This window comes from Chiroxiphia lanceolata, chromosome 10 (genome assembly GCF_009829145.1).
Source record: "Chiroxiphia lanceolata isolate bChiLan1 chromosome 10, bChiLan1.pri, whole genome shotgun sequence".
NCBI lineage: Eukaryota > Metazoa > Chordata > Aves > Passeriformes > Pipridae > Chiroxiphia > Chiroxiphia lanceolata.
In genome coordinates, this window is record NC_045646.1 from 23,329,210 (window position 1) to 23,356,065 (window position 26,856).

Genomic DNA, 26,856 nt, shown 5'->3' on the forward strand with positions numbered 1-26,856 from the left:
AACCCAAATACAACTGGACTCTTCCCCAAATGAAGCCACAGGCACTCGCAGCAAAGGCATCACCCAGGGCACTTCACACGGCAAACCCACCCTCACACATCCCTCGCTTCCCACCAGCCAAATTCCATGCACAAGGCAAGAATCACAGCTGTTTCCCAACAGCTGGTGGTAGCAGGCAGCTGACTCCAGGTGAACATCTGGAGTTACTGAGCTCCAGCTGAAACCACACCGAACCTGAGCGGGCCACATGCACGACCCTGGGTGGTGCCCTCAGCACCTCCTTTAACAAGTTCTGCTCAAACATTTCTTCTTTTAGGGGACTATTGTAAAGCTTTCCAAAAACACACAGAGGTTCCCTTGACTTCAGAAGTCAAGCCAAGGAAATTCACGGTGATTAAGTACTCTAGTAAGAAGATGACTATCACTTCATTTATCCTAAACAATGGAACCGGGGGGGGGGGGGGGGGGGGGGGGGGGGGGGGGGGTGGGGTCCTGACGAGGTGATTAAATAATCCCTTCAAACCTTATGATTATTTCCACAGAACGAGCTGACTTGGGGCAGAAACTGTGTAATTAAATAATCCCTTCAAACTCTTATGATTATTTCAGCACAGAGAACGAGCTCAGACTTGGGCAGAAACTGTGTAATTGCTACATCTCATCACCTGCAGAGAGTCCCCAAAGCACATCCCCGCCTCGGCTACAGAAACCTCCCAAGAGGGAGGACCTTGCAAAATCATATGGACAGAGATTTTCAGACAAAGCCAAACAACATTCCTGGATAACAGCAAGGGCATCCCTTCATTTCTGAAAGGAGAATTTACCATTTTTTTTAGTGATTTGTTAACTTTTGCACCAGCTGGAGAAATTTTTCCCCATGGCAAAATTTCTATCCCAGGCTGACAGATTATTTTGCATCTAGTCCCAGCATATTTTTTAAATCCAAGCACGAGGCTAATATTTCTATAAGGCTTCCAGCAGCCGAGTTTCAAGAAAAAAAGGATTTAACTGAGCATTTCTGGGGAGGGTGCATCCCAGCCATGCTAATGAACAAAAAAACTACCATCTGACTATTGTGTTAGTGCCAGAAAGACACTGTCTCCACTTCTGTTCTGCTTACATTTGACAGCCAGTTTTGCAGACTTGAGGGCCAAAATCCTTTCTTTGGATGTTTACATTAGCCTTGTTGTGGGTCATCCAATAGACAAGTTTCTTTAGGTAATTCAATTTTCATTTTTCCTAACCACATTATCTTGACTAACAGGAAAATCTGCCTTTTTTTTTTTTTCTGAAGTACATATCTGAATGGATTTTGACATCTAGAAAACACCAACAGACACGATTTTTCTTAAAATGTATTTTTCTCAGCAGAAATTACTCCTTCCATTTTAATTTGCAACACTAAGTATCAGCAGATAGACACACATTCTAAGCAAGGATGCAGATAAATTTCCCTAAATTTGGTACACACCAGTATTTAGAGTGGTCTGAATAAACTTAATGGGACTCCAAAGCAATCTCAGATGAGCCAATACAATTTTAGATAATTCCTCAGCCACCTCCCCAGACATTTCAGCAACCAACAAAACCACCATCAAGATGGAAAGAGAAAACATCTGTGGAGAAGAAAAGGTGCTATGGAATGTCACAAAGCTCTCCAGCTGTACTGTGCCCACTTGTATTCACAATTTTTTACTAATTCAGAGCAAGCAAAACCTTCCTTCACATGGGGTTTATGTTCTACTTTACTATAACTCTACCTGTAAAAAGGGCTCAAATGATCTGATGAACCATCAATGCAACACGACAAGTGCCATCCCAGTTCCTAAACCATTCTTGCCTGAAGATGGGCAGGTCTGATTCCCCCACAAGATTTCCTTGCAGCACTCACCATGACAAATTCCAGGCATTTCCTCCCACAACCAACAATTTAATAGTAAAACATCAGCTTCTGCAGGATTGAAGGGCTAAGCCAGAACCTGCCAGACACGTGCCACTACCCCGAGCTGACAGCACCCAGATTGCCACCTTCAGCACCCAAATTCACCACCCTCAGAGGTCTGGAATCTCTCTTGGGGTGCTGCCACCAACCTGTAGTAATTTCTCACTTTCTGCTTACAGACTCACCTCCTTCAGGCTCACCCATGTCAGTAAAAAGACCACCACATACTCCTGCAACCCAGCCATGGGCAGCTAATTCACCAGAAATGAACTTGTGAAGTAACTATGCTGCTTCCCAAAGCTACATGGCCAAAAATCCTTCCATCCTCCCAAAGGAAAACACACCTACTGTTGAGAGAGCAGAAAGCCAGACTTTGGAATGAGAGGGAAGCCTGCCCTCCAGGTTTTATCTCCAGGGTGAGGCATGGCTGCAAAGGGACTGCTCACACAGCTGAGCGAGAGTGAAAACCAGCCCTGGGGAGAACACTCAGCCATGAGAATAAACAACCAGAGGAGCAAAACCTCCTGAAACAACCAAACCTGTGTTGGCATGACCAAACCAGCCCTGCACCCCTACAGCACACCAGCAGCAAGGCACAGGGAGACAAGAGCACAACTAGAAGGAACTAAGAGCAGCAGGGTCTTCTCCAAGAGGCACATTAATAGTGACCAGAAAAATGTTAACTAGTAGATTAATAAAATGCTTAGCAGATACAGGTCAAGCCTAAGTCCCTGAGCTGCCTCAGGCCAGGCTTAACTGCCTGTGCAGTTTTACCACCCAGATGCTAGAAGATATTTCTATCTATGCACCCTTCTGTTGTACATGCATACAGACATCCTGGAGAGACAGGATTAGACTCCAGTGCTGTATATACAGAAAAGAGGACAGAAACAACACACAACCACAGCCTAGTTTCATTATAGTAAATTTTTTCCCAGAAATAATCCTGATTACAGCAACCCAGGTTTTCCCTCACGAGTAATCAATCCTAACAGTGCATTTCCACAGGTAAAAGGATGTAATTTCTCTCCAATTTCCCACATGCACACTGCACTTTCACTGCTATTTCTTTACTATCCTTTTTCCTCCTCAAGGTGCCACATGAATGATCAGCAACATGAAATAACTTCCAAACCAGCTGGATGCTCAGTTTAAACCAGAAATCTGCATTTAAGTGACATGATCCCCAGGAATGCCAGACATCTCTTAGGGTTGTTTGGAAATGCATTTCTTCAAACTGGGCAGCAAACAGGAGAAGCAATAGGTGGTGGTTTTCCAGTCCCCTCTGCTTGGACAGGCTGGACTCAGATGTCTAAAGGACTACCAAAACTTACAAGGAGAGCAAAGGAATACCTTGGAAAAGAGAGGCATCTTACCTTTTTCATTGCTATAGAATATGGAGATGATTTTCGACCTAGGTTTTCTCTCTTCTGGGACAGAGGGCAGGGGTTTCAAGCTGTGGTTGGCGGCCAAAGGATCTTTGCCCCCTGAACTGAAGATGACACTGCTCATCCGGACAGGAGGAGCTGGTGGCTTGTCTTCCAGTTCTCCGTTGTCAGACATGGTTCTCAATAGCTAGTGAAAGCCCTGGAAGAGAAATATTTGTGTTAACATAGAGAAAGAGCACAGGAATGCAGGAATGTAGCATTTCTTCTGTTGGACAAGTGGAAGGAGGTGTGAATTCAACTTTGAGGAACACAGCAAGCACTGCACGGGCAGGCACTGACACCTCCACCAAAGGAAGCAAATCCCTTCCTCATTCCCACTTCTGGGCCACCCATTCATTTGTGCCAGCAGCAGCATTTGTGGGATGGAGCAACAAACGTTTCCAGTGATAAAACTAACCCAGACAAAATGAACAATTCCCAGATCTGGTTCCCTGCTCACACAAAGGGCACAGTAAGGGTGCAAGTACAACATCTTTTAAGGGTAGCTCTAGCCCAAAGAGTTTCATGCTCTAGTACCAAACAGCTTTAAAAGCCTTAGATGTTTTCCTTCTTGTCATTTGTCAGACAAGATCTTGGGAACAAAAGAACTGCTTATGTTAGTAAGTCACAATTTAGCACACTGTCCACATTAAGCTGCATTAAGAATCTCTCTACCCATATTACACAGCCTACATTAAAGAGCACAGGACTAAGATCCACAGGGTGCACTCCACTTCTGAATGGGGCCTTGCATTGCTTCCCCACTTGGTGCCACACTTTCTCCTTTTCTAAAAAAGCATATATAGTATCACCACAATCCTTTTTGAATCCTGAACAAAAACATGAGCGAGAACATGGACAAACAGCTGCTAAAGCTAAAACCACAGCACAATAAAACATCTACATGACACATTCCCTATTCAAAAAAACCTGCACTGGCATTTCCTCCCTCCTCATAATATTTTGGAGATTTTTCTCTGATCACCAGGAAACAGGCACCTCTCTGATACAGAGTAAATGGCACAAAGAAAGATTTACAGAAATTACCTCTCAATAACAGCTGAGTAACAAACAAGCACCAAATTCCTCTGTTCACTCAAATGACAAGCTACCTCTTTGGAACAGGAGCCAACATATTTCCTCCTCCTTCTCCTCTCACAACAGTTTGGGAAATGAATGGCCTCCTGGTGCCTACCAACTTCCCATCACGGTGCCAGGGCATGACTCAGTTGCAGCCACATGTTATCAGTGTCATTATTCAAGAGAGCCAGGACAAGACAGTGCAATCCCCTCTCAATTATTGTGCTACCCAGCGTCTCACATGGCACCTGCATCCTGCCAGCAGGGCCTGAGCAGCAGAACTAAAACACGTGGACTGTCATTCCCTGTCATTTCACAGGGTGGGTGAATGCTGACAAATCCCAACAGATGGACACAAATCAGGCCAGCAGCCTGGACTGGGGCAGCACAAGAGCACACTGGTTTATGTCGTTAAGATCCAAGGAAATTAAAATTAATTATCCCCATAAATGCCCACAAAAGCACATCATTTCTGCACAAACACCTTCAGAGGCACAAGCAGCACAACACTCTGGCAGCGCAGTAAAAACGGGCCATGTGCTGGTTGCTCCACTGACTTGGAGGCTGCTGGGGAAGAGCTCCCCGAGCTTTGCAACACCCACCTCTTCTTGGCAGCTTCGAATTCATGATTTAAATAAATCACACAGGTCTACAGACCTGCCCTGGAGCCCTTTGCTGATGATGGGGTGATAAACAGACCTGCCACACCCGAAGGAGTCTGCAGGGATGCAGTTGGGAGTCAGGCAGTGATTCCCAACACTCTTCCAAATTCACTTACTGATCCCTCTTTCAGAGGCTGCAACTTATCTACAGGACACTCTGTGTTTTCCAGTACCTGCACTGCAACGTGGAGGAAAAAAATTAAGTATCCTCCAATCCAACAGCAGGCCTGAGCAGCCTACCCACAGAGATTTTAATTCCAAATGCTTCCCTTTACAACACACTGTTTGCACCAAATACCTGACACCAATTTGAGATGTATAACCCAAATATAAGGTTATATATATATAACCTTATATATATATACACAAATATAACCTTATATATATATACACAATATATCCACCAAGTCAAACTGATTTATTCAATCAAAAATATAAAAAATGCATATTCATACATACAGATACGTATGTATATTCCAAAAAATATATATTCATATATACAGATATATACTGGAAAGTCCTATTGAAGTTGGGTTTGGAATGATGGCAGCACAGGGGACCATAATCTATGTCCTTTCTGCTAATCAAACCTCAGAAAAGAGCAGGATAGAGGGTCCATAGCTATCAAAGTGGGAACAGACAGTTAAAGAATTCCTTCTTTTGAACAAATGCAATCAGACAGCTAAAAAAATCAGTAGGCAAATAAGCATATCATATAGCTTGAATGCCAAAATGATACAAACTGTATGAAGAAAGAAACATGAGTAGCCTTTTTGTATTTTCTAAAACAAACCCAATTATTTCCTCCACCTGTGCAGATTTTTTTGAGCTGTCTGATAATAGCAAGAGCAGGATGTAAGGATAAACAACTCACCTGCATCTGAAACTGGACAAGAACAGACTTGGCCCTCCAAACCCACGGTAATTCCCCCACACGCTCCCTTAGAGAGCCCAGTCACCAAATTAACGATGCTGTAATGTGGTATTCAGGTTACAAATCAAATCAATCAATAAATAAAAATTAACTGCACTTCTGTTGACTCATTTTTAAAATAAAATCTTCACTCTAGTAAAAATTCTTCATTTTCAGTGACAGAAGCAGCTCATCACATACTCAGTATTAGAGATTCTTGATCCAAAATGAGTTATTCCTTAGCATCTTGCGTGGCCAAGAGAAGAAACTGCGAAACAACAAGCTGGAAGCAAGTATATGGAAAATCCAAATCTATTCCAGAAGAAAATCAGGCACTTCAAGAAACTGCTGTAACAGCATCTGAGCAGAACCCCCAGAGCTGCAGCTCCCATCAGCTGCTGAGTGTTCAAAGTGTTCAGAGAGATCCTTGACCCCCCTGGAAGTACAGCCCGGGAGCTCCACAGGGGGAGAACAAACCGTGGGGCTGGTGGAGCAAACTGGAGTGGCACAAAGAGCCCAGGCATCAGCTCCCCACCTGAGGGACTGGCTCCTTCCAGCTCATTAAATCCGTGGTTTAGGAAAACCTCAGCTTTGAGGAAAAACTTCAACTGTGATTTATTTGCTAACACAAAGTAGTGAAATTTCTGAGCGGCTGCTTCAAAGATCATTGTTTAAAATAAAGTGCTAAATTCACACCTAGTTTGCACAAAGGCCCATTTCAATGCAGGGCAGCTTCGAATTCATGATTTAAATAAATCACACAGCTCCACTCACACCGAGCGCTCCAGGAAGCAGAATTCCAACCCTTCAGTTACCATCAGAGGTGGGGGGGAAAAAAAAAAATCGTTTTGTCCAGGTTCAAACCCAAACAGCTCTTTTTCTTCTGCACTCAGCTGAAGAAAAGAGCAGTTCCCCTCTCCTCTATCCTTACCCTGGCTTCATCATGCAAGGGAAATTTCCACGGCGTCAGGAAGTACTTCGGAAATTGCTACGGAGGTTTGGCATTATGGGCAATGACTGGAGGGGGGATTTTAGAAATGGGGGAAAAAAAAATAAAAATAAAAAGAAGCATGCAAATACACTCTGAAGCTCCGTTTCTGCTCTCTCAGTCCCCCAAAGAGGAGAAGGAGCCTGTCCAGATCACAGCAGCCAGACGTAATCACTCCTGCACCACCACCCACGTGTGCTTGTCCTGCTGATTCATGCCTTGTGCAGGGAACTGCAAGGATATGGGGAATTTTTTTTTCCCCCGTGCCTGCCAGCAGTCTGTAACCCAGCAAAGGAGATGTCAGGTTCATATTTCTCTGACAGAATCAGACAACACAATTAATGGTGGGGTTTTTTAGGCTTGGCTGAAAGACATTTACTAAAATAGTTAACCTGAGTTTGAGAAACCTCACAAAAGTATGTTAAAGGTAATATGTGGAAGAGGGATTCACTTTCATCTTTGCCAGTGAAGGAAATACCAGTAACAATGATGTATTCAAGCACATCAGCAATTCCCCCACAGTCACTATTTGCACTACACTTAATACAAGAACTAGAAAGCAATGGATTGAACCACAGAGACGAGCTGTGAAGCTGCAAATAATACTTAACTACAGCCTTCAGACAGATTCAGTACCACCACAGGACACACTGCAAACCACTACATATTCAAAAAAAAGACATAAAAAGAGCTAAAAGCTTTTTTCCCCACAATTCTGCTGCTTAACCCACAAAACACATCTGCAGGTGGCAGTGCTGGTGACCACAGGGCCCTCTGACTCTCAGTCCTCATGCCCAGTATATGACACTCCTCCCAACTGCTGTCCCCTCCTTTTGACAAAGGTTTCCTGCCCTGCACTGAGGCAGTAAAAATGAAAGTACCCTCTCCATCCTCAGCAGCCTCAGACACCTTCTCAGTACCCACTGCAGCAGCTGAAGGGCAAATTTGCTCTTCTCCTCCACTGCAGAGTGTCCAGACAGGGTCTGTGCTGTCTAAATCACTCACTACCAGTGTTGGAGACCTGAAGTCAAGCTCCTCACAACTGCAACTCCTCTCTTGATGAATCATGGAGGTTGGGAAAGATCTCTCTGATCACCAGGTCCAACAGTTAACTCAGCACCATTAACCTTCCCACCTTTGCCCGGTGAGGGTGAGGCAGGACACACACAGAGAGCAACTCCTGTAGCTTAACCCACCCTCCTGTTCCTCCCAGCCCCTGCAGAGACTGATCTGCACGTGTTGAGTTTCATTTTTACAGTCTACACCCTGCTGCTCACTACCTTTCTTCCTTTTGGGGATGAAAAGGGCCCGACAACCCACGGCATACCCAGGTCACAGGACAGACAGCAGTTCCTGTCACTGCCACTGGTGGGAAAACACCCAGAAACAACCCTGACAGTGAGTAAAAGCTGGAAAGTAAAGTGAGAATTGGGCAGCGTTTTCAGAAAGCCGGCGGACACCCACTGCTGCAGCACATTAGTCTGAATGCTCTGGCTTTGACTTGCTTTTCTGTTGTTTCTCCCACCCAGGTTCCCCCTTGTGTGAGTGTAAAGCTGGGCTGCCTCCTGAAGAACTTCCTAAGCCTGGCTCTTGTGCTGGCCTGGCTTCCCTGGGCTCCCCCTGGATGGGGATGGAGCCTCACACGCACTCCCACCCCAGCCAAAGCCCCATGCTGCTATTTAGCTCCTCTGGCTTCTAGAAAGGGATAAACATTTTTCTCCTCAAACTTGTTTTTCAGAATGACTGAAAGGAAATAAAATTAAACTGAAGACGATCATTTTCCTCTCTGCTGCAGTGCACACTCACACTTTCCCTGGAGCACTTGTATTTGAGCAGATTTAAGTCTTAAATCTGTGTTCTGGTCACATATAGCAGCCTTGCAAAGCCCCAGGCAGGGGTGGGTAGATGGTACCTTGTGTCAAATCAAACAGCTGCTGTAGAAAGTTCTCACATTGTGATAACCTGAATTTGTCTTCTTAAGATGTTCAAATTAATGTGTTTGAGGAGTCTAGGCTGCACCTGTGATTTCACTGCCTGGGATGCGATGCAAAACTAAACTGGACTACTGCTTGGAAAAAGAAACCAAAACAGATCACATCAAGCTCAGAGCTGTTTGATAACATGCACATTAAATTCCTCTTCCTGGCACACAATACTGTGCTTTACACCGCCACTGATCTCTGAGGGCCAGAACTAAATCAGTGAAATAAATCAAATAAATCTGTGACAGGAAAATCACAGCGCTGCAAACTGAACTCAAGTTCTATTTACTACAAGTAAAAATTACTCAGCTCATTTACTATCAGCAGCACAACACAGAAGGAGCAGCAAAAACATCAAATTTAAGGTCATTTTGCACGGCTGACCAAAAAGGAGAAGTAATGGATTTCAGGCTAACAATGTGTTAAGAAACAAAACCACTTGTTTCTTGAAATCCTAATTCTTGATGTGCCTCTACAGCTGCAGGACCTTTTTGGGACAACACCTGAACTGCAGAACACTTGGGCCATGGACACAGCTTGAAGGCAACACAGCAGAACTGCTTGTGGTCTGACAGAAGGAATGGAAGAAGAAATGAGAGCAGCTCAAAAGTGAAGGAAGGGCTGACAGTGGCTGCATGTCCCTGCCCCTGCTCCGGCAGCGAGTTCCCCCCCCAGCATCCCCACGGCGGTGGCTGTCACCCCTTCCTGTAGGGCCTTACAGGGTGCCACTGGCAACACTTGTCACAGCATCCGGGACAGCCACGTCCAGAGCACAGGAAAAGAGCAAAGGAGATGCCTGGAAAGAAATCTCCAAAGCAGATGTCAAGTGAAAAAGGGCACAGAGTAACTAAAAACAATACAAGTGCCAGCGCGTGATGCTCCAATGGAAGACTGGTGTGACAAGACAGATTTAAGACAGTCACATCTCACTCTTGGCTTCATATTATAAAAATCCTCGTTGAAAACATCTGGAGACTCACTCCCACTGCCCCCAGGCCTCCAGCAGTTTCGGTACTTTGGTTATACACAGCCTCCCCACACCACCACCTCTTTATACCTGAGAACCACCTTCCAGGAGGAGATGAGACTTGACGCTTCATTATTCTGGAAGAGAGGTACAGTTTTTAAGTGGAGATTGGAGGGCTGCTCATTTCATCAGATATTCCATTTTCTTAGATCAAACAGATTTTGCAGTCCAAAAGCAGAATGAAGAGTCTCCACGGGTATGTCTTCTTTTCTCCCCACCCCCCTCCTTTTTTTTTTTTAAAGGCTCCTGTGAGCAATAGATTTCCTGTGATTAGCTCACTTAGTGCTGATTATAGCTCACTTCCTCCCAGGGATTAGCAGAAAGCAGCTTTCTGACAAGTTTTTATTCAGATGGTGCTACCTAGCCACAGCTTCCTGCCCCATCACTAACAGCCTCTTAGTTCAGCAGATCAACAGCTTGAAATTATTTCACTGCTGCAGAAAAAAGAAAAAATCACAAATCCAGCACATCTCAGACTCGTCTTCTCCATGAAAAACAAAACAAGTCTTTTAGGATGTTTATCTTTCCAACTTGAAGCACTTGGATCCACGAGACTTATTTAATCAGATCCAAAAAGGAGTTTTTTGGAACAGAATGAGACTACCTTCAGAGCCTGAAAATACTTATCATTTCGACTCAGAAAATGGTGCCAAAAAAAAAAAAAAAACCAACCCCGGCAGTGGCAGACAAAGAATTACTTTCTTGCAGACTTGGCAAATGCAGTGGCAGATCTTCTGCCTGCCAAGAGAGGACTCGTGCAAAAGCACGGACCAGAGGTAACCGTGAGAGCGGCCAGGAAGAGCCAGCGGGATCATCCTTCCACCTACAGTTCTTAAAAACACCTGTGGGTGCTCCAGCACATCCCACCTCTGCAAAGACAGGCACCAACCTCCACACGGCGTGCTGGAACACGCCCTTCCAGCTTCAGGGGGTCTCGGAGAAAAAGGGTTTGGTCAGTGCCAAACCTGTGAAAATCAAGTTATTTTATTTAGCTTTTTTTTTTTTTTTTAATGGGGAGGGGAGAGGAAACTACGCTAACCTAAGACGCTCCAAAGAAGCTCAGATCTCCCTAATTTAGAAGCACAAAAGGAACTCGCCCTTCAAATGATGCAGTTGGGATAACAGCTAAAAAAAAAAAAAAAAACCCAAATAAAAAATATCTGAGCCCAACATACCTTTCACTAAGATCGACAAAGGGACAAACAGTAACCAAACCAACCACCATGAAGTTTATAAACAGGTCAGGACCTTCTTATCTTCCCTTTACTGCTACATGTGGCAGAGGAAACACATAATACTGTGACTCTAATGAGAGTAAAGGAGAAACTCAGCCTCATTTAGCAAGATCAGATTGGATGACACACAGAACATGCTCAGCTAAATTCTTTCCAATTTGTCTTTTTCCAACCCCTTAATTTCCTTATGATTTTTGCCCAGTCATAGAAATAGAAGGGAAAAAAATCAGCACAAATAAATGCTGTTTAATTGTCAAGTGATAAAGAGATTATGGGGGAAAAAAAGAAGATAAAAATCACAGTCGAGCAGAAGAAATAAAAAAAGCAGAAAGGAAACTATCTTTAGTGCAGAAGAAGGACAGCCTCTCCCAACTGTAATAGATGTGCTTCCCATGGACCAAGTTACACAAGACAAATATCCTGTTCAGGGGATATTTCAAGTGTTACTAAGGCTTCAAACCCACTGCCAAGTCCATTACAACCTGAAGCACTATTGACTCCTTAAGGCACTGAGCAGATGTGCAGAATCCTGCACTGAAAACAAGCAATCAGGCTGCAAAAATAACGTTTTTGAAACTAAAAGAGATCCCAGTTTTCTGAGGAAGACTGTGAATGAAACATATCAACAGGGAAAATCTGAGTAGGCCCAGACTAGAGACAAGATGTGCAAGAGTCCTGGTAAAAGCCCATTAGTGCATAGAAAATTTAAGCAAATTCACAATACTTGGCTTCACTGAACACTGGGGCCACCTGTGAGTCTTGTGATTCATCTTCATCCATCCCTTTAAACCTGCAGGGAGATCAACACCCACCTGAGCCCTCATTTCTGCTTCATAACATAAACATGGCTCTACTGAGTTGAGGTGGCATTTTACACCTCTTTTACCACCAGGAACCTCTTCTCTGCTCTATCACCTCTGAAATAGCTCAAACACCACAGGCCACAATACCAGACGGGCCCCAGAAGTCACTTCCCACTGCCTTTGTGTCCATTTCCCCTAAGTTTGGCAGGAAAATTCACTTGGCAAGGCAGCTGATGACAGGAGTGCACAGAAATGAGCCAGAGGGATGGGCTGATGGACATGGATGCCCATTCCCACCTTGCTCTGAGGCAGCCCTTGCAGGCCCACATAGGTCTACAGAGTGTGGTGGAGGAGGAATTAAACCAAGAGGGATCCATGGGATCCATTCCCACTCTCTGCTGCAGGGCTGGGGAGTTGCCGCCTACCAGCTGAACTCAGTTCCATTTTACACAGCCCACAGCCAGAGTTTTCCTTCAAGGAACCACTGTGCTAAGATGCATAATGATAACACAAGGTGTTTGAACCAGCCTGTTCAGTGCTCAACGAGGAAATTATCCCTGCTCTGCCTCCTGAAAACCCTGAGTCAACTAAAGGCAGACAAGGCAGCCGGCGGCGGGCACAGCACATGCAAATCCAGGGTTCAAGGTGTTTGTGCTTACTCATATTTCACCACCTAGCAGGCACTTTTCAGCCTTTATTTTCACGAGCTGAGGTTTTCTAAAGATTAAAGGAGAATGGGGAAAAGGGCAAGCAGGGAAAGTTTACAAGAAAATAATAGGAAAAAAATAAGTCTGCATCTCATTGCTGAGATTCTCTCTTAATTAAAGCTGACATTTACAGGCAGGGAGGGACCACACATTCCAGAGCAAAAGTTATTTGAAAAAAGGCTGCCCTGCAGGAGGTACCTGTACAACTTGATGCACTTCTGTATTAACAACATCATTCACAGCTGTTTAACCTGGAGATTCACCACCCAACAGAGCAGTGACACAGCTCTAAAAGCATCATCAGGCTGCTGGTGGTGTGCAGAAGGATCATTAGTATCCCTATCAAGGAAAGAAACCTTTTTTAACCTTTTTTATTAACTTCTGGAAATCCTACTGTGCAATGGTAAAACATGGTTGTGGCTTCCCCCCCTCCTTTCTAATCCAGGTTAGGAGTAACTGGAAAGAGAAGAGGTCACAAAGTATGTATGAGGATGGCAAAACCAGGAAGAATCCAAGGTTAAGGGATCTATCACTCCCTCATCACGCTGGTAGAGCTATCAGCTGTGGGAAAAAAGGAATAATAAGGGAAAAGACAAAGGGAAAAGATGAAATGTCTCCCTCCAAAAGAGCTCTTTTTTCACAAGGCACTCAGAATAGAGCTCTTTGTTTCTCTCTAGTGGCTGCCCAAGGCTTGCTTCAACTGCAGTTAGTGCAGCTTGGCAAAACAGCCCTGGGGGCCAAACCCTCAACTCTTATTACATTGCCAGCCTGCCACAAAACGAAATGCCACAGTGGGAAATTCTGCCTCTTCCAAGTCAGTTTTCCCAGACACACTAGCACACTGCTGCCACCCGGACATCACGGCCACTTGGAAGGGTTTGCCAAAACCCCTGCGTGACCCAAGCTCAAGAATCGTCCATCTTCATACCCACACTGGACATAAATTCAGCCAGAAAGAGCAAAGGCTGCAAGAAATCAAATGCAGGACCTGTAAATACCAAAAGCACTTGGGCATGGCAACAGGTCTTTTGAAAACAACCCCCCCCCACAAGATGGCTTGGGTGGACATGGCTTCATGTCCCCATTCTAGCAGCACCACACAGAAACCACAGATCATTCCTCCTGGGAGAGTTACATTCCATTTGTGCCTTGACAGACTACACTGACTTCTTCAAACACTCAAGACTCCTACAAGAGAAGAGCTCCCTGCAGCATCCCACTTCTGCACTGCTGATAGCTGGGAAAGTTGTCCATGGAAGTGACCATAAAGTTCATCTAGTTCCACCCCTTGCCATGGGCAGGGACACCTTCCACTAGCCCAGGTTGCTCCAAGCCCCGTCCAACCTGGCCTTGAACACTTCCAGGGTGGGGCAGCCACAGCTTCTCTGGGCAACCTATGCCAGAGCCTTCCCACCCTCACAGGGAGGAATATCTTCCTAACATTTCATCTAAATATCTCCTCTCCTAGTTTAAAACCATTCCTCCTTGTCCTCTCACTATTTGCCCATGTAAAAAGTTGCTCTCCCTCTTTTTATAAACCCCCTTTAGGCACTGGAAGGGGCTCCAAGGTCTCCCTGGAGGCTTTTCTTCTCCAGGCTGTACACCCCCAGCTCTCCCAGCCTGGCTCCAGAGCTGAGGGTCTCCAGCCCTTGGAGCATCTCCATGGCCTCCTCTGGACTTTCACATGTTTCTTCTGCTGAGGACTCCAGAGCGGGATGCAATGTTCCCAGTGGGGTCTTTTCATTACTTAATGAGAAAGCAACACACTCAGGAGGGGTTACCCCAATGTTTCACTACCAACAGCAGCTCAGTTCTGTGGGCTGAAATCAGATCTTTAGTAAAACACTCCCAAGAGCTCAGCAATAAAACCTCACACTTCAGCCACAGCGCTGGCACAAGGGCTTCAAGACTGTCACATTCAGAGGGAACTCCATTACACAGCTGAGGTTTCAAGTTTTACAGGTTCTGTACACACAGACAAGTGACTATTTTATTTTTTCCTGGCATATTTAACTCTGTTAGGAGGGGTGGAGCACCCAGATGGGCACACAACCAATTCTGCAGCCACTGCACAGCACCACAGGCAGTCCCTTCCCCACTATTTCAAGGTACAATAAACAGAACAAAAAAGCACACCTGCAGCTGCCACAGCTCAAATCAGCCCAAATACTCCCCTACAGTTCTGGACATTAGACCTGCATTCACCAACAGAAAACCAAAAAACTGTAATACTACTTTCCTTTAAAAAAAGAAGGGAAAGTGAGCAAGGGAAAGGGTCTCTGTAAATCACTTGCCCCTGTTCACACTCCAGTGCTCCTGCTGGGACACTGCACTGGTTTTCCTTGTGTGCTGTTACAGATTTTCTACTTTAAAATTACTTGCACACATACAAGCAACATACTCATGTACAGCCTAATGCAGCAGTTCCCTGAAATTTGGGCAAATGTTCTTGTATGTCTTTCAGGGAGCCAGAGCACTCATTTGAATGCTGGAAATGACAATTTGCATTCAAAACACTGGCTGCCAGAATAAGTTTTTAACCTAATTTTCTAATTTTAGGAGTTTTTTTAAAGTTATTCCTAGTGAAACCACTTCTCACTCAAACAGCTTTTTATCTAAAATACTGTTAAAACAAACCCAAAGCAACCAGAAACGGAGGACAGGCTACAAATCAAATTACATTAAGCAGCCAAAAAAGCACAGAACTGTATCGTAATTCAAAAAATATAAATAATTTTTATGCTGATGTGGAAATTATTTTTTTGCCAAGCCTACAGGAGAACTACAGGAACCAGTAAGTAGGGAAAAAATAAATATGAAAAGCCCCAACCTCTTCTGTGTTAGTACTACCCCATGTGCTTCTTACTATTCATAAATCAAATGTATGATAAAAATACCCAAAATATGTAAAGTGCAATGACTTAAACACCATCTGTGAGTGATTAAATTCATCAAATTTTCAATGTGATTTCATATATCCCACCAACATTGACACACTTTGAGGGAGTTTATACAGGATGCTGCAGTACCAGGGCCACAAAAAATTGATTTTACAGCTCAAGAATGAAATACTTTTTAAAACATAAAAATACAGAATGAAGAACACCGTTACCAACTGAATAGACAAAAGGCCTGTGAAAATTACAGCCCCACAGGACAACCAGCACCCTGGGAAGCTGAAGAGCTTCCAAAGGAAGCTGTCAAGTTAAAATAATATTGAAACAGTTGACAAAACATAATATCAAACCTATAAAGCTGCAAAAGACTTTAAAAAACCCCTACTTATTGTTGTACAAATTCTGAGTTTAACAAAGAAGCATATGTAACTGTGCCTGTTCAATACACAATGAGTGACATTCCTATGGGCAGAACAGTAAGATTTCAGTGATATCTTAACAGAGTAAGAATAAAGCTTCAGAAAACACAGAAAATGCCTGAATCATGTTTTAGGCATTTTACACATGAAAAGGATGCAGTTCTCAGACCTAGTTCTACCTTATTATCTTGCCTCAATAACAGTTGTGCAATCATAAAGCAGCTGAAGATGTTTGTGAGGATGAGACTGAACTCACACAAAACAGACTTCAAAGACCAACATCTTACCTCCCAAAAAACACAAACTCACCCATGACATGGAGGATTCCATCCATGAGGTCCTCACACACACATCCCACCCCAATAAAAAAGTAAAGCTACTTATTTCAGTAGAAATAAGAGAGATCCCACTTATCTGAGGGGTCTAATTCCAGTGCAAGGGATGCAATAAATAATTACGAAAAACATCAGACATTGCTCTTGCTGTGCCATCAACACAAGAACTGCAGACAAATCACAGCACTGCCTTCATGTTCAGCACCAGCTGAGCCCTCGTCACAGGAGGGTGAAGGATGTATCAGGCAGGGAACACCAATAACCTATTCTTTCATCCAGAGGTTCAGGAGACAGCAGACCGAGCAAGTCCTGGGCTGCCTCCCAGCTCCAAAAAGCCATTTAAGAGTCCTCACACTAAAGCTGACATTTATCAAGAAGAGATGACACACATTGACAGCCTGACCCAGCACAACACTTCTATGCTTTCCCAATCCTCCTCTTTTTAATTCACAATACCACTGGCTGCTACCAGCAAGGGTGAACATACAAACGAGGACAGAAAACATTATTGTTGCAACAAATGAGCATGGAAGACTTACAGATTCTGTGATTACAAAAACTCAGCTCTTTTAATTAAAAAAAAAAAATAAAATCCTCCTCTCATGAAATTTATTTTAGCCATGGAAGAAGCTAACCTTAACATCACACCTCCAGAAGTGGTCAGCTTTCCAAGAGTTTGTCATCTAAGGGAAAATTTTCTCAGGTCCTTCCAATTGTTAAGAAAACAGGAAGCGAATTTCAGTAAGCCATTTCCATAGAGCAAAACAGAGATAAAAATCTCTGTTAAACCTGGCAACAGAGAGAGCCCACAGAATATCAGTTTGAGCAGCCACTTGCCACCAGCCTGTCCCCACACTGCTCACTGGGGAATGGCCCGTTGTCCACTGCACATCAGCCAGGTTGCCCAGAGACACTGTGGCTGCCCAATCCCTGGAAGTGTCCAAGGTCAGGTTGGACAAGGCTTGGAGCAACCTGGGAGAGAGGAAGGTGTCCCTGCCCATGGCAGGGGGTGGCACTGGATGAGCTTTAAGGTCCCTTCCAACCCAAACCATTCCATGGTTCTGTGACCAGGTGCGTGCGAGCGCAGAGCCAGCGAGTAACAAACCAAAAAGAAAGCACTGATGATACCCACACCTTGTTTAGGAAATGGACAATAAAGACAATAAAGAGGAATACTGACAAGTTATTTGACAAAACCTTTCAGGGTCAGGCAGAGAAAGTGGCTTCAGCAGCACAGGAAACACAGTCACTCTGTTAACCAGAGCGATGTGGAACAAAAACCACATCTAGTTCCAATCTTGACCAAGGTCCCTGAAACAAAGAGACTTCTCCAGTTCAGATGCAGTTTTAAATTTAGAAAGCTGCCTCCCTCACTTTGGTCCATGGGCTTTGGAAGTGCTGAGGAAGTAAATTACAACCACCACCAAGGTCTTGCCAAGTAAGACCTGGGAGAAAAGTTCTGCCAAAGACTCACTGCCAAAGATTCTCCATCCCATGGTAAGGAAGATCTCCAAGGAGCCATGCTAAAAGTATTACAAGATAAAATTCAATGCCAACCACGTGTCTGACAAGTATATCTTAGCAGCAATGAGAGAACAGGGGGGAAAAAAAAATCATTTAAATTCTCACAGTGTTAATAAAAAATTTGTTTTTTCTGGGCAAAAAAAGTCATCACCACCACAAATTAAACCAAATTAAAAATCACTTCATCTGGGTATTTTCACTTATCCTTCATTCTTTCCATTTATTCCCCAACCCTTCTAATTTTTTTTTTAAAGACACTAAAACTTTATTACCTGAGATGCTCCAAGCTCTAGTCAGATTGCTGTGGATTTATAGATTTACCAGGTGCCTTAACTTCTTCCACAGTAAAACTCCATCCAGGTTTACTAAGCCTGAGTACATTTCCTTGTGCTGCAAAAAGACTTTCCAGCGTGCACACAACAAGCCAAGGAGAATGAGAACTACACCTCTCAAAGTCAAATATTTTACAATGGAATAATTATTAATAAGTAAGAAAATAAAAGACATCACAACCACATGCTGAAACACATTGCCCTGCTTGTGAAGAAACCATCCAAACCAGTTGTACTGAACCATCTTGAATTTTTATTTTGCATTTCCAGCAACCACCTGGAAAAATAATCCTCAGTGAAAAATCTCAACACAGATTCACTCTAAAAAAAAAAAATATATATATATAAAAATGTATATAAAATAGGTCCAGAAGGGCTGGAAAGGAAAAGTGGTAGTCACGAAAGAAGTGAGTTCCCAGCACTGCCAACACATACTTTGGGAACTGCAAAACAGCCTCATCCCAAAAATCAAGAGGTACTTGCCTGAATTTCCTGGCTGCAGCAGTCAGGACCTTCTTTACCACAAAGAATTATTTCCTAAGCTTGGACACTGGTATCAAAGAGCCTTAGCATGTTGGCATCAAATTAAAATTAACCGTCCTTGTTGCTAAATAGCTTTGAAAATCCCGGATCTCACTTGTCTCCTTGTTCCACTCAGGGGTGAGAGCAGAAAATATTTCACACTTGGTGATAATGCCCCAGCTCTGACAAATCAAAGACTTCACATCATTTATTTTTGTAAGAGTGACAGCTGGCATTTCACACATTGGAAATAAAAGGCTTTTCCAAAGTAAAAAAATCATTTCACAGCATTAGAAACCTATTTGCTGTGCCACAGAAAATGACGGCAGCATTTTGTGAGGAGATCCTGTTCAGTTTTGTGTTTGATCAGAAGTCACATTCCATGAAAAAGGCAGAAGGAGCAGAAAGCCAGACAGAGAACTCTCCGGCTTTTCCAGACCATGAGTGTCAGATCACTCAGCAAAATTCCCAAGCCAAGTTTAACATCAGGAATTCCCTTTCCAGCAGTTTAGTTCCTGACACGGATCCCCACACGCAGGGATGTCACAGATTGGGGCTGGCAGGAACCCAAAACCCCTGGTCTGGGGCCAGGGGAGAGCCAGACCCTCTCCCTGTGCCCCTGCACCCCAAACTGGGGCTGGTGCCCTTTGCCCAGGTGGCAAAACAATCATCCACCCTGTGGTCAGTATTTCTGTCTAAATTAGGGCCAGCAGGTGGATTTAACGTCTGGGTAAAATCCCAAGCACTCAGCTGATTTAACACCAGTATAAAACAGCAAGTTTACCTTTTCAGTGATGTTTCTGAATTTTAAAAGTTGCTCACTTCCAAACATTCACATAACTTATTAAACAGCTATTTTTTTTTACACCCTAAAGCAGATCATTCATGAGCTGAAGTGCACTTTCGATTCAGCCCCTTCCAGTGAGCTACTTACACAAGAATCTGCCCAGCCAGCTCCTGCCTGAAGCCCAAATCCCCAGGTCCCTTTAAAACAGGATGGCCTTTTGCTGTAGACAGGCTTAGGGGAAAGGTTTTCATTCCTCCAGGTTCTCACTTTACTGGAGACCTTTCCAAGGTAAAATGGGTTAAATATTCAAAGGTGATTTTAAACAGCATCTTCCAGGGACAGCTTTTCCTTGCTCTGTCCAGGAGATACCTCTGCTAGTTAAAGCAGTTCTAAAACGACTGTAAATGAAAAACAAATGCAACAAAGAGTAGAAAGTATCACATTAGTTTCTAAAATGAACCCCATGCCATCAGATAACTCTAATTTCACTCATTAAAGGAGTTATGGGAAAGGCTTCATGTGCTGACAGTTTAACTCCTGTGGGTACACACCGAGTCAAACATCCACCACCTAAAAAGGAAGGAGAAAACTTTAGAAAAAAAAAAAAAAAGCAGAAGTTGAATTGAAAGGACTTTTTAATGTATTTCCATTCCTGAGTACACCTGCCAGCTGCCCTCATTGCTTCACATGATGTTAAATCCTTTCTTAACACTGAACACCATTTAAATCACACTCTCTGCAGCCTCAACACACTGGCTCCTTCCTACAGCTGCTTGTGTTTTAAATGAAACTATAGAATTAGAAATAATTAAACCTGCCTTGTCAAAAGAACTCCTTTAAAGACAAATTTTGCTAATTGCCAGAGAGAAGAGCCCTGACCAAAGATCCAAAAATCACTGAACTTCGGGCATTGCCAGAGCTACACCAACACAGAGTTCAGACCCTTTGGGAAACAACCACCTATCCATTATACAAAGCCCCTAATATTTTCTAGGAGCCTTAAAAATACTGTATTTCCTAGTAAGGTGGGCTCATTCGAACAGTTCTAAGCACCAGTACATTCATTAGCAGCTGAAGACTTTTAAAAGCCTTTCAAAATTTACAAACAGAAATCAGACACATCAATTTGAGAATTTCAAAATCCACTTGCTTTGCCTGAAGGAAAAGAGCTGCCTCACTAATTCCTGAAGCTTTTCAGTGTACTACAACCTTTAGAAAGCACGAGGAATTCCTTTTGTGAATTCACAGTGTGTCCCATCAAAATTTATCTCAACAGAAAAACTGAAACTCTTCTCAATTTTAAGGCACTTTCCTAACACATCCCTGCCTGCCAGGTGAGACATTTTCAAAGCCTGGTTAATCCCCATTCCCAGCTGAGAAAATAAAAAGAAACTGAGAAAACAGAAAGAGTGATCCACTTACAAAAACTGGCAAGTGAGAGAATAAAAACCAAAACCAGCATTTCCAGCTCTCAGTGACAGACAGTGATCACTCTATCAGTCAAAATACAAACACTGAAGTGTGTATTTTCACATTAAAGGAAATAATTTTGCCAGCTTTAGGTAAAACTATGGTCTGAGCTCTCAAAAACCTTGAGCACTGAAGTAAGGCTCGAGCATTTTAACGCTGCTCCTCACATCCCTGGCAGGTCACTAGGAGATCTCTTCTTCTCACCTGAAAACATCTACTACCTCTTACCACCTGTATTTAAATGCAAATAAGAGCTTTCCAAAGTCTTATCAAGCTCGAGACACAGTAATTCCAAACAGGAAAGCCCAAGAGTCCTTAGGCCTTCGGGGAACACCGCAGTGTTTCCTTGCTAAAATGAAACTGCCCTCAAAACCCTGCCCTGCCCAAGGGTTCCTTGTCCTTTGCCCCCAGGTGAGAGTCCTGGACTCCTTCCCTCTCCCCCACCTCCTCCTGAAGGCTGGCAGGAGATGGAGCCTCCTCCACGGTGCTTCCCTGGTCAGACTGACCTTGCCAGGAGGCAGAATCAATCCAGCTCTGCATCCAGTGGACTTTATCGTTCCCAAGAGCCAACCTGGCAGCCCAGCCTGGCACCCAAGGGATTGGTTATCTCTGGAAGTGCTGCCCTTGGGAGGGCGAGTGGGAGCCTCGGCGCTGGCACCTGACGAGGTTCAGTCCCTGGCACTGCCATGGCAGGGACAAAAACCCCTCCAGGAGGACACTGTGCCCTACAAAGAGCCCTCAGAGCCTGGGGCCAGACAATCACATTTGATAAGGATTTAGGTGCCTGCTTGGAAAACTGAAAATGGAGCTCGGTGCAGCCTTCCTGAATCAATCCCAGCCCAAAAGAGAGCCCTCACTTTGACAGGGCAGAGCAGGGTGATCGCAGCAACCACCTTCCCAGGGAAAGAAGGGAAAGCTCCACAACCACCTTGTTTGGCCTTTTCCCAACTGCCAGCAGCAATATGTCCATCAGGATGTTAATCCCTGCAGCCTGGCTGCTGAAGTCCTCTCCTTCCCCTCGCTCTCCCCACCACCAGCCCTCTGCCACCATCTCCTCGTGGATGCTTTGGAGACTCAGCTCCATTCCAAAGCCCTGTCCCAGGACTGGGATTTCTGCTGGTGCCATCCCTGGGCCCTCCAGAGCAGTGCCTTTAACTCGGGGTTGTTTGCAGAACAAAGAGCTGCTTCTCTGTTGTGCCGGCCACGTCAGAAAACGTGTGTGTTGTGAGGAACCAGAAAATACTGGCACAGACCTCCTAACGCAGGAAACAGATAAAAGGGGAAAAAACCCAAACAAAACCAACCCAAGACAGATGTAAGAGCTCTGAAACTGAATTATCTTATTAATAACACACAGACCTAGACTGGAGTCCCTATGGCTTTTTCTTATCACAAGAGCAAAATCTGCAGCACCAATCAATACCCTCAATTCCAAAGTTATTTTGAAACCAAAGGTGCTTGAATAATTCTCCCTTTTAAACACAACCAAAATGCTGACAAACAACACAGGTACACATGGGATTTTAAAAGGATATTATTTTAAAATAACCCCAAGACTGGAGTTGCCATACACAGTCCCAGCATCCACCCACCCACTCCAGCATCCAGCCCAGAGAGGGAGCACCAGCAGGTGCCTCCAAGAGGAAACTCCCCCAGTTGGCCAAAGGTCCAAGTTGTATCTCAGTACAAATTTCATCCTAGTAAATCAACCTCTGACGAGCTGCTGCACAGCAGAGCACAGGCCCTGGATGCAGTGCACAAGCTGCATGGTGTTAAAAAGTGCTAAGTACCCAGACAGAGCCATTATTCCACAGCTAAGAGCCTGATACTTTTAACAACCGTGTCTGTGCAAAGATGAGCCAAATTCCACACACAACGTAGATAACACAGAAGATTCAAGTCACTCTTCTCCAAGCATTTCTGTTCTGGTCCCAAGAACTGCAATATCCACCCAGTGAACTTTGGAGTGAGGCTTTTCCTGCCTCTAGAACATTACCCAGTACACTTTGTTTGAAGTGCTCCTATTAGCTCAAAGATTCCACTCAAAAACTCATAACACTTTTGCATTTTTATAATTCTACTTTGCTTCCACTTTATTTCAGTCTGTAATAATGAACCAGTTCTCTGGTGTAACATATTTTTTAACCTGCCTCCACAATATCCCTATGAGTTTAATTACCTTCATCTCCAAAATGAAGAAACTGAAGCACTGAGTAGCAAGTCCCTGTTTTTTCAGGGAGATGCCACTCCAGGACTCACAGTTGTGAGGACACTCCAGCTGCAAAGCAAATCCCAGACTTTCTCTAAAGCAGGCCCTATTTTTCAGGTATAAAACCCACCAAGAAGCAGGCAGAAACCCAAAGAAAGACAGAAATAAGATGATAAAAAACTCACAGTATACCATGTTTGAATCGCCCCTAATATAGCTATTACTGTAGGGCCTCCAAAATAATGACAGTATTATATATCCAGACACTGGCCATAAGGCAGCACGTGAACTGGTTTACTTTGGCTACAGCAAAGCACAGCACAGCTCCTCGAAAGCAGCTGACGAACCCTCTGCTCCCAAATCAGCCTTTAGGCAGTTGCCACATGGACCAGGCTAAATCCAACTTTACCCTCCCTGCTCCCCATTACCACTAACCTACTAAAAGCAGGTGGAGATGGGATATTGGAAAGAAATTCTTCCCTGTGAGGGTGGGAAGTCCCTGGCACAGGTTGCCCAGAGAAGCTGTGGCTGCCCCATCCCTGGAAGTGTCCAAGGCCAGGTTGGACGGGGCTTGGAGCAACCTGGGCTAGTGGAAGGTGTCCCTGCCCCTGGCAGGGGGTGGGACGGGATGATCCCTAAGGTCCCTTCCAACCCAAACCATCCTGGGATTCTGTGATTCTAAACCACCCTGCGGGGCTTTGACGGGATAAATACAAACAGCGGCGACAGAAACAAGACAGAAAACAGCGGAAGGAGAAAACCCCGGCGGGCTCGGGGACCAGGAGCAGGGATTGCCCGGGATGGGGAGCGGGAGCTCGGGGCGGCCCGCGGGCACTGACAGCGGCCGCGCACGGCCCGGTGCCGGGATCTCCGCAGTAATTTACCCCGGCAGCTGCGACAGCCCCGCTCCCCGCCGGGATGGAGAAGCTCTCCCGTCTCCCCAGGGCCCCGCGCCCGGGGCCGCGCTGGGGGGCGGGGGCCGCCGGGCCCGCAGGAAGCGGGGCCGGGCCGCGGATCCGCACAGCCGGGGCGGGCGGGGGCGGCGGGGCCGGGCCCGGCGGGGCGGGGGGCGAGGGCGGCGAGAGGAAGGGAGGAAGGGAGGAAGGGAGGGACGGAGGAGCAGGGAGGGAGCGGGGACAGGGCCGCGCCCCGAGCGATCCCCGCCGCGGGCCCGGCTCGGCCGCACAAAGGGCAGGGGGCGCGGCCGGCAGGTGTGAGCGCACTCACCGGGTGGGCCGGCGCCGCCACCTCGGCGGACGGACGGACGGACGGGCTGGACGGGGCTGAGCGCGGCGGCGGGACCGGGACCCGGCGGGGCGGCGGCGGCGGGGCCGGAGGGGAAGCGGAACCGCCGCGCGTGGCCACAGCCCGCGGGGGCGGGCAGGGGCGGGGCACCGCCGGCAGGGCACCGCCTGCCGGAAGCCGGAAGTGGGCTCGCCGCGTGGCATAATGGGAGTTGTAGTCCCCCTCGCTAATGGAAAAATGTGTTTTATGTCTGTAAATAATATATATTATTTATATATATATATATATGTTTATCTATATAATATTATATTTATCTGGGCAAAGCGAGAGAAAAATAAAAATGTCTAACAGCCCTAAAAGAATAAACCTGTTATATATATATATATGCACACACATATATATGTTATACATATATGGGGTGTATATATATATAATGTTACATATATAAAGTATATATATCAATGTATATAGATTTTATATTGTTAGATATTATATATTTTATATATACATTATATATATAATCTATATTAAATGTTAAATATAATATGCATATAATAAATGTTATGTATATAACATTTCTATATAACATTTATGCATCTTTATATAGAATACATAGATTATATATATTATATAATATATAATATTTATTATATATCGTAGATTTTTATTTATTATATTTACATAGATTTTAATGTTATATATATAACATATTTTTCCTAGGGGCTTTGCCCCCTGCAGCTGGATATTGCCCACAGCCAGAAGAGAATAAAAGAGCCCAACAGCCTACAAAAAGAATAAAGGTTATATATATAAAAATCGTTATAAATCTATATCAATAGATATAAATTTTACACATATGAAATTTATTATATATATTTTATATTTAACATTTTTATAGGTAACATACTATATAATGTACATTTTACATCATATATAATATAATACATAGTATATATTATATAGAGAACATCTATATAAACATATATGTTATGTATATGTAAATATATAGAATTTGTATATAGGTATATAATTTATATACTTTATATATAATATATATAAATATATATTTATATGTATAATTTATAACAAATTATTTACATATATAACACATTTATTCTTTTTCTAGGCTGTTGGACTCTTTTATTCTCCTCTGGCTGTGGGCAATATCCAGCTGCAGGGTCAAAGCCAGCAGCCCTAAAGAAACCAGCATCGGACCACTCCTGAACTGGCTCTTCTTCACCCCTCACTTCTGTCTTGGGGTGTTTAAATTACAGTTTATTTCCTCAGTGCTTGATTTTGTGAGGAAAACAAGTTTGGCTGAGCACAGGGGCTTCGTGCTGTGTTTGGGCATGTGCTCAAGGTCTGTCCCTGGTCATGGAGTAAAGCCCACTCTGCCACCAAGGTGCCTCACGCAATCATGGAATGGTTTGGGTTGGAACGGACCTTAAATGCCATCTCATTCCACCCCCTGCCATGGGCAGGGACACCTCCCACTAGCCCAAGTTGCTCCAAGCCCCATCCAGCCTGGCCTTGGACACTTCCAGGGATGGGGCAGCCACAGCTTCTCTGGGCAACCTGTGCCTGTTCCTCCTCTGTGCTGTGCTTGCTCCTCCTGTTGCCCTGGAAGGGTCTCATTTTGTATCCCCAGCTGATCACAAACTAACCTTTCTCCCACCAACTTCTCAGGTCCCTCTCACAGCCCACCTGGCTCAGGGTTCAGTGGCAGCAGCAGGACACAGAGAAGCTCTCTGCGGTGTCTCTTCCCACCATCAGCAACCCAAGCCCCCACTCAGATGTGCAGCTTCCAAGAAATCCAGTGGTAACACAGCTGAGAAAGCAATGGATGGGCCCTAAATTCCTGTGAGCCATTTAATCTTCCACATGACTTCCCCAAGCTGCCCTGCAGCCTGGACTTCACCTCCTCTGTCAGTCCTGGTTTGAAGCAAGGTCTGGTTTTCCTCTCAGAAGGAGCAGGATACACACCAGGCAGCTTCTCCTCGCATGGGTCTTGGGGGAAAGATCCACAAACACCTCAAACCTCCACACAGGTCTGGGCACATCAGGCTCCCCAGCCTGTGCTCCCAGCCAACACGTGCTGGCTGTCTGCTCCCTCACTCTGAACTACTGCAGAGCTGGTGGTCACAGCACACTTGTCCCCACAGACCTGCCGTATTTCAGCCCATTTTCCAGGAGCATATTCCAAAGTGACCCCAGTGTTGGCTCCGAGCCTTCCCCCTGCGGGCACGGCCGTCATCTTTGCTCCTCTTTCCGTATACTTACTTTCCCTTTCTGACTCAGCTCCATATGTGATCCTCCCAGGATCAATTAGCTTTTGCTAATTCACCTCTGC

At 44.8% G+C, this 26,856-nt stretch overlaps 1 protein-coding gene across 1 annotated transcript in view; it reads right to left on the reverse strand.

Annotated features, from left to right (window-relative positions):
* The window catches only part of PAK2 (p21 (RAC1) activated kinase 2), a 42,992-nt gene extending 18,417 nt beyond the window's left edge, over nt 1-24,575 (reverse strand). Inside the window, exons 1-2 of the mRNA XM_032697803.1 lie at nt 24,489-24,575; nt 3,319-3,529 (exon numbers count right to left, since the gene is read on the reverse strand). Coding sequence (XP_032553694.1) covers nt 3,319-3,505 — 187 coding nt within the window. The 5' untranslated portion in view covers nt 3,506-3,529; nt 24,489-24,575. The remainder of the gene's footprint in view (nt 1-3,318; nt 3,530-24,488) is intronic.
* Nucleotides 24,576-26,856: the final 2,281 nt, after the last annotated feature.